This window comes from Pteropus vampyrus, unplaced genomic scaffold (genome assembly GCF_000151845.1).
Source record: "Pteropus vampyrus isolate Shadow unplaced genomic scaffold, Pvam_2.0 Scaffold241, whole genome shotgun sequence".
Classification (NCBI taxonomy): Eukaryota; Metazoa; Chordata; class Mammalia; order Chiroptera; family Pteropodidae; genus Pteropus; species Pteropus vampyrus.
The window spans coordinates 989189-997090 of NW_011889022.1; the positions used below are offsets into that span (position 1 = coordinate 989189).

The 7902-nt window shown below is 59.0% G+C and overlaps 1 protein-coding gene across 4 annotated transcripts in view; it reads right to left on the bottom strand.

Annotated features, from left to right (window-relative positions):
• POGK (pogo transposable element derived with KRAB domain) overlaps window positions 1–7902 on the bottom strand; it is an 11308-nt gene continuing 3406 nt past the window's right edge. For 2 of the 4 annotated variants that reach the window (XM_023519928.1, XM_011374201.2), the window contains exons 3-6: window positions 6160–6286; window positions 5371–5469; window positions 3415–4908; window positions 1–2153 (exon numbers count right to left, since the gene is read on the bottom strand). In XM_023519928.1, the coding sequence (XP_023375696.1) occupies window positions 3422–4908; window positions 5371–5469; window positions 6160–6286 (1713 nt within the window). In that variant the 3' untranslated portion in view covers window positions 1–2153; window positions 3415–3421. Of the gene's footprint in view, window positions 2154–3414; window positions 4909–5370; window positions 5470–6159; window positions 6362–7902 lie in introns of all 4 variants that reach the window. The other 2 variants (XM_023519929.1, XM_023519930.1) reach the window with 2 other exon arrangements.

A 7902-nucleotide genomic window follows, 5' to 3' on the forward strand; every position in this document is an offset into this window, starting at 1 on the left:
TATGGTCTTTATTATGAAAGTTTATTGTTGGGATCAGTTCCTATCTACTGGGGGTACAGCTCTGTCTCTGCTGGAGCAATTCTAGGGTAACGGCCATGCTGCGGGGCGGCTGGACGGGGCTCTGTTAGGCATAGGTCATACTGAAGTCAGTGGAAGGAAGAGCCCAGAACGGCCCTGACAGCGGAGCCGTTGCTCTGAGTTCCAGTGCTATGCAGCCTGTAAGGCATCATCTGTCAGCGGACGGTGAGACTCGAGGTGTCGGTGGAATGATCAGGAGTTTAGCCCGTTTTCTACCTTCTCTGCACGGTGACTATGGCTCCCAGGCAGGAACCCAGAATTCGGTCTCATAAAATCCTTCGAGCTCCCAAAGCAAGTAAAACAGGACATAAAGAAGGTGCCAAGAACCAGGAGAAGAGAGGATAAATTAAGTGGAATTGTCAGGAATGGAAACTTCTGGAATGCAAAGGAGCTGGGTTTAGATGCCATTTGAGATGACCAAGAATACAGTACAGTTTGTAAGTAGGGAAACAATTCAAATATTGAAAGTTATTCCGAAACCAGAAACGAAGTAAATTTCCCCTCCTGGGAGGAAAACTGGTTTTAAAAAGCTGAGAAAGGTGAATGACTAAGAGGAAAATGAGTACCTGAGTAGAAATAGGTGTTTCAAGATGCCGAGAACAGGATCATACAAATGAGCTGAGTCTACAAGAAGGAAGTGGAAGCCTGTTACCAGATTTGACATTGGAATGACATTTCCAGCAGTGGCCGTGTCTGTGAGGCTCTGGCATGTTTTCTGTAGTGAACGTAGCTTTGAGAGAATGTTTTCATAACACTCGACTTATGTGGGAATGCAAATCACTATAGTGTAAAAACTCAGAGACCTCCTCCCACCTATTCCTGCAGGGCAGAAGGAGACCAGAAGTCTACAAATGGCTGTGGCCGAAGGCCCAAGCTGCCACACCACCCTTGTGATAAAAATATTGAAAGATACTAACAAGACAAGTGTCAGAGGGAGGAGTCAGTGAGCCTTGTACCATGTGGCAGCAGATAAGTGACCCTGACTCCTGTAGGCAGCCTGAGAAACAGAAGAGCTTGTGTGCTAACTGCTGCCCTAGCCTTAAATACAATAATCATCATCATGAAAAATAGGGCCATTGAATGAGACCCGACAGAAGTCTAGCTGCCAACCAGGCTGGGAAGATAAATCAGCCAGCAGTTTATTTTCACCTGCCTCTTCCCCACTAACCTAGTCTGTCTAGAGAAAAGCCATCTGCTGGCACCAGGCCAGTGTCTGAATTCTGTTATCATTAGTATCTCATTTTTTCTAAAAGAGGAAATGTGTAAGTAGCAGGTAGACGTAAATGACATGTTTCTACAAAGCCTGCTCTGCAGTCTTCACCCGCTGGGACAGGCTCTACTCTTGGAAGCATTTTTAAAGGCAGAAGAAAACAATGACTTGAGGTCTCGCCACAGAAGGGACACCAGTGCGGTGGCACCCATATGTGTGACGAGCCTCCTGTTGGTGCTGAACGAGCGGTCTCTTCCCCAGGAGATGCCTCTGTCCATCATATTTACACGTTTCTTCTGATGGACACATGGGGTCACGTCTCCAAGAAACGGGGCAGAAGCAGTTTCTTCCCTAATCACGTCTCTGACGAGATGAAGGGTCCCAGGCGTTTCTGACACGTCGTGGACGTGGGGCGGGGTGGGCGGCCCCCCGCCCTGCTCCCTGTGCACCCACACGTCGAGGAATCTTCCTGAGGGTCCTCCCCGGCTGCTTCCAACAGTTCCATTCGCTGGAAAACAGAGAGAACTAAGTGTGAATCGGCCCCGGCATTTTAGATGGCGTGTGTGTGACCGAAGGAGCATCGTGGTCCCATCACTCGGGTTTCCAAAGAGATGAGAAGCGGCCCAGAGTCTCCCGACTGTCCCGGCCACTCGGAGAGTCCCTATCTACCGCCATTGCTCGCTCAGCCCAGGAGAGGGCGCGGTCCAGGTGAGCGGGACTGCGTGCGCGGCACCGAAGGCAGGCCCCGCCACACAGCGGCACCCGAGCACCGGCCGCCTGGTTCCCTCTCCACTCCCGGCAGTTTTCGATCCAGTCTTTTGGGTAGCAAATGGCTTAGAAAATTAAAAATGCGCAAAAACAGGACCTGACAGAGAGGAGGAAAGACAAAAGGTAAAATGAGAAAAGGTTAGAACTCGCTGTCGGTCGGTCTGATCCCACCGGAGGCGGCAGAACGGTGAGGAGGAAAGAGGGGCCGACGGGGCAGAGAACGTGGGGGGGAAGCGATGTGGGGGATTCTGACTGTAACAGCAAGAACTGGGCTCCACTGTGATGCTAGGGCTCCCCCAACTACGGCGGGGATGTCAGCCCTGAAGTCGCACATCATGGCGGGGGTGACAGAGGGCTTCTATCAGCACGTCATTTGGAGAAAAGCAAAGGAGGGAAACGCCCAATTACACCGTACAAGGAAGTTTAGTGGAAACAGTTTTGGGTCCTCTGTCAAAAGGAACCTCTTCACAGTAAAGTGTCTGGACGGGCGAGTCGATTGACAGAGAAACGAGAAGGTAAAATGAATTGCTTGTTCCTTCTGTGTGTCTCCCCCAAGGGGATCCTGCACGAGGCCGCTCTCTCAAGGTGTGGGATGTGGGGGCGACTCTGGGCTCCTTCCACTAGTTGTGTCTTAGTCCCCAACGCCCCACTGCCACTTAACTGTTCCTCTTGTATACTCAGCTCTGAACATTCAAGCCGGCCGTCCTCAGCCCACTGCAGCCCTAGACAGGCACCCCGTTTTATTATTACCGCTTATTTTGATGCAAAGATTCAATTTAACCAGATATCTGAGGACTACAAGAAATTATTACAATCACTCACTCCATGGGAAGGTCATTTTGAGAGTAAGATGATGCTTTTTAAAACACTCAAATTCCTAGGGAAAAGCAAGCATAAGCTATTACTTTCATTTCCCAGTGGGCCACTGCAGAGCGCCCCAGGGCAGAGCTGAGGCCCGGGAGACACGGCCCGAAGCCAGCGAACGTGAGCACAGCTGCCTCGAGTGGGTCAGTCCCCATGGCGGCCCAAGTGGCCGGCCCGACTTACGAGGAAAAGCAGACGCCACTTTGTTAACTGGGCACACTGCGCTCCCTCAGACCCCAGTCATCTCGGCACCCCGGCGCAGGCCCGGCGTCCCGGCAGCTCACCCCGGTCCACCGCGTGTGTGACACACAAGGGCCCCTGGGTCCAGGCCACCACGGAAGGCCCCCGCAAGCCAAGCAACGGAGGCTTCACGGGAAGGCGGGGCCGGTGGCCTGTGACCTACGGCACTGCCTCGGGCTCCCAGGGACCCTAAGAGGAGACTGGCAAGACGAAAGGCAGCCGGGGACACGGGTCACGCCGGGCGGTCCCCTTACCGTCCTTTCAGTGGCTCTCGGTCATGCTCTCGGCGTCACACTCTTTGGGCGGCTCCCCTCCCCCTGGCAACTCGCTCTCGATCTCCCACAGGACGTCGTCTTCGTCTTCCAAGGCGCTGGAGATGTGGCACTTCTTGAAGCCCTGGACGATGGAGTCGCTGGAGATGCTGTTCCACGCGACCATGACCCACTCCAGAAAGAGGCCGAGGGGCGGCTTCTTGGCGTTGCCGGTGGGGCTCAGCGCCAGGTTGCCGGCCAGCAGCCAGCTGGAGTACTGTGCCCGCACGCTGTCGTTGAGCGGCTTGTACACCACCACGTCCAGCACCTGCAGCTGCGAGGTCAGGCCACCAGGGATGACCACCATGTCGGTGTCCATGCTGGCCATGGAGCTCTTCACCGCGTCGGTGGCGTGGCCGCGGAAGCCGTTGACGATCAGCAGGCCCCGCTGCTCGGGCAGCGCGCCCGCCCGCCGCCGCCACACCACCTCCAGCCAGTCCTGCATCAGGTCCTCGGTCATCCAGCCGTATCGGTGGCAGCGGATCTCCATGCCGCTGGGGAACTTGCCGGGCGGGATGTACGTGCCCCGCAGGACGATGTAGGGGGGCAGCTTGCGGCCGTCGGCCAGCACCCCGAGCATCGCCGTGATCTTCAGCTTCTCCCGGCCGGGCGTCTTGACCAGCACGGGCTTCTCCCCCTGGTTGTCCACAGTCACCCTGGACGGCACCTCCAGGCAGATGGGCGTCTCGTCGGCGTTCCCCATCTGGGCCACCTGGTAGTCGTGCGCCCGGCGCAGAGCCAGCACGCTGCGCTGGTAGGTGACCAGCTTCTCCGTCAGGTCCTCGGGCAGCTGCTGGGGCACCGGGACCTTGTGCCTCAAGGACAGGTCGTACCTGCGCATCATCCTCCGGCACCAGCCCAGGCTGGCCTTGAAGCCCTTCTCGGGGATGTTCATCTCCTGCGCGATCTCCAGCGCCTTCAGCTGCATGGCCTCCCTGGTGATGGGGTCGCCCTTGGCCTGCATGTAGCGCACGTACTCGGCCACGCGCTGGTCCACCAGGGCGAAGCGCCCGTTCTTGGGCCCGCGGAAGGCGCGCCGCATGGCGTGGGCGTTCTGCAGCTGCGGCTTCACCTTGCGCCAGTCGCGGACGTTCTTCTCCAGCACGCCGAACTGCTTGGCCGCCTGGCAGTTGTTGGTGCTCTCGGCGAACTCCACCACCATCAGCTTGAAGCCCGCGTCGTAGCTGCGGCGCATCCCGCGGCTGAACTGGAACTTGGCGGCCAGGTCGTCGGCCGCGAGGTCATAGCCCGGGAAGCCCATGGCCATGTAGAAGGGGTACCCCTCGCTCCACTCGGGCAGCTCGGCGATGTCGCGGGGCAGGCGGAGGCCGAAGCCGCCCAGGGGCTGCGGCGCGGGGCGCGGCGACGCGGGGCGCGGGGAGGCGGCGCGCGTCGGGCCCGCCCAGTCTGCGCGCTTCACGTCGGCGTCTTCGTTCTCTGCGAGAGAGGGGGAGGGGCGGCGACCGTGCCCGTCGGTAAAACAGCGTCTGCCTGACGCCCCGATGCCTCCAATGCAAAGGCCAAGGACACCGTAATGGGGCGTTCGCCAAGGGCAGAATCTCTAATAACAGATGGCACGTCCTCAACCCTGCCCCACGGGCCAGGTCCCGGGAATACCACATCTACTTCTCGCGGCCAGTGGGTCATCATTCCCTCATCTGCACAGCGGGTCGCACGTGGGGACTTCTTGCCCACGGCCGACCGGAGGGCGTGGAGGCTCAGGGAGCTGAAGGAGGCCCCTCGGTAAACACCAGGAAGATTTTTAACTCCAGCGCCCATTATCTTTCTGCCTCGCAACCCTGCCTCCCCCTCAGGCGCCCCCCAGACTGAGCCTGGAACTCGAAGCCCGGTGCATGAGGGCCCCGCGTGACGGACGCCACCTCCGTTTAATCGCCCTACCTGGGAAGGTTCCTCCTGGGAGCTGCCACCCGTCGCAGTCCTGAGCCTCGCCCTCCCCTTCCAGCCGAGAGATCACGTCCGGCTTCGGGAACGGGAATTCTGTTCACAGGAAGTGACAAAGGTAGCAGCCGCGTTACCGTCTGGAGCACGCGCAAAATCAGTCCTTGGTAGCACTTACCCCGCAGCCCCGCTCTCTCTACCGGGAGATGTAGGAAAGATGGGGGAAGGGCCTAAGATGCTTAAGAAATGTGATGGGAAACAGGGGGTCCAAGGGAACTCACGGGTCTCACTAACGAGGGCTAGCCCTGATGACGCCGGTGACAGTGGCAGTTAGCAGGGCAGGGGGCGGATAGAGCCTTTGACACTAATGGCCACTGTCACACCCACACGTGCAAACTGGGGCATCCCTCCCGATGCTTACACTGATAGTGTGGCCATCAGTGCCAGGCGGGGAGCAAGGATTCCTTGGGGGTATGTCCCCAAGCTTCCGAGGCGGACAGAGTGGCAAGGAGGCTGCCCCCATCCTAAGGAACATGGGAGGGACAGGCCCAGGCCCGCAGTGACGTCCGCTAGGCTAAGTCTTCTTCCCAGTTTTGATGCAAACGCCTGCGTGAATGACGGCGGTTCTGAGAGCCCCGTGTGCTGCTGACCAGGACGCCCTGTCCACGTCCCTGCCAAGCTCGAACCCAGAAGACGTGCAGGGCACATGCTCTGGAGGGAGGGGCATCAGGGGCACGGGGCGACGACGGGGCTCGGGGCTGCCGGGAGCCGCAGGAGCACAAGCCTCACCCAGGGACAGGACGGTGTCGTAGTTCATCCTCATGACCTCCCGGTAGAGGGCCCGCTGCGGCTCTGTCAGCACATCCCACTCCTCGTCGGAAAAGTAGATGGCCACCTCGTCAAACAGGGCGGGCACCTGCAGCAGGACGGGCCCTTCTCAACGGGGCGGCACGGGCCGACCAGCTCACACCTTCGCCTCACGGGGCGGGGCCTTGGCGGGGGGGAACGGTCTGTCCACCTACACGGCCACGAGCGGCACAAGACACGCGCACAGGTCCCCCACACCCGCTCAGGTCACAGACAAGGCAGCAGCACCTCGAGAACCCCCCAGCTACCGATGCCCAGGCCAGGAGACAGTCCTGCCAGAGCCAGACTGCGGCCACACCCAGGGGACACCCCGAGGACCGTCCCCAGCGTGGCGCTCAGAGGGCCTGACCCTCTCCGTCGGGTGGAGCCGGGGCGGGCTGGGCCTGTAAGTGCCACGGGAGGGATCGCCGCCTGCCTGGACCTCGGTGCTCCCGGCACTGCTGGGATTCTGAACAGTGCTGGATTCTGAACCCAAAGCAGCCTGGGGGCCAGCGGCCTGTCCCAGGGCACAAGAGCACGAGAAGGAGATGGGCTGGCAGGAGCCTGGACGTGTGTGGGGACGTACAGAGCAAGCCCCCTGCCTGGACCTGGCAGCAAGCCCCAGGGACGGCCGGCTGCCCGCCACCCTTTGCCCATGCGGCTCCCCTGGTGGCAGGGGGTACCCAGCAGCAAAGGCAGCCGAGCCACCAAACCAACCTACCCCTGTTCATTCAACCATTTGCTTTTCTTGTCGCTACGTTTTGTCTTTCAGTCACCAAAAACCCCACTCCAAGGTCATCCTATTCAATGCTAAGAAGTCACTGGGCCACTCATTTCCAGCCGGTTACTTGGTGTCACTGCTCCCAAAGCTGAATGTAGGGGCCAGAAGGTTATTTGATGTTTTTTATCAGCTTAGAACGTTGCCGTCTGCCCAGCCTGCAGCTTCTTCTGGTGTCTGGTCATCTGTCCCTTAGACACACCGGCCCCTCCTCCTTGTTCCCCAAGTGCACTATCCCCTCCCTGCCCTGAGAGCGCCGCACACAGAGGCAGCACCTGCAGGAAACGCCCGTGGATGCTCCGTGTACTTCCCCAGCAATGACCACATTTGATCAAGGAGGGAACGGGCTCTGAGAGGCCTCGTTTCTGGTCTGAGGTCACACAGCCAGTAAGTGGCCAGGCTGCGATCTGGACTTAGCACCACCTGAATTCCGGGCGGCAGCTTCCGCCAGCAGAGGACAGAGCCCGGCCGGCAGGGCCTGGCGCCTCTGATTTGCTTCCTGCAGACGGTCACCACTTAAACACAGTTTCGAATGAAACACTGAAGCCAATGCTCTCTGAATTTCCCTTCCTGGCTCCACTTGAAATAGTTTCAAATGATCATTAAGTTTTAGCTGTCAGAAAACCGAGCCTGCACTTTGGAGCAAGAGTGGCCCCAAACCCTCAGGTGTGACGTGCCAGGAGGAGCCAACGGACGGGCCCCAGGCCTTGTCCTCAGACTCGAGCGGTCTGGAAGGATGGCCAGTGGCAGTCTTCCACCCACCGCTCCCACGACCAGGCTCCAGACAACCCCTCGGGCCCTCCTCTCCGGAGGAAGCTCCAGATCTAGGCCATACCTATTTATAGTCCCTCTCCCTTGGCCGACAAAACGGGCTGCGAGACTGGCTGTCCTGCCACTTCAGAGGGCCT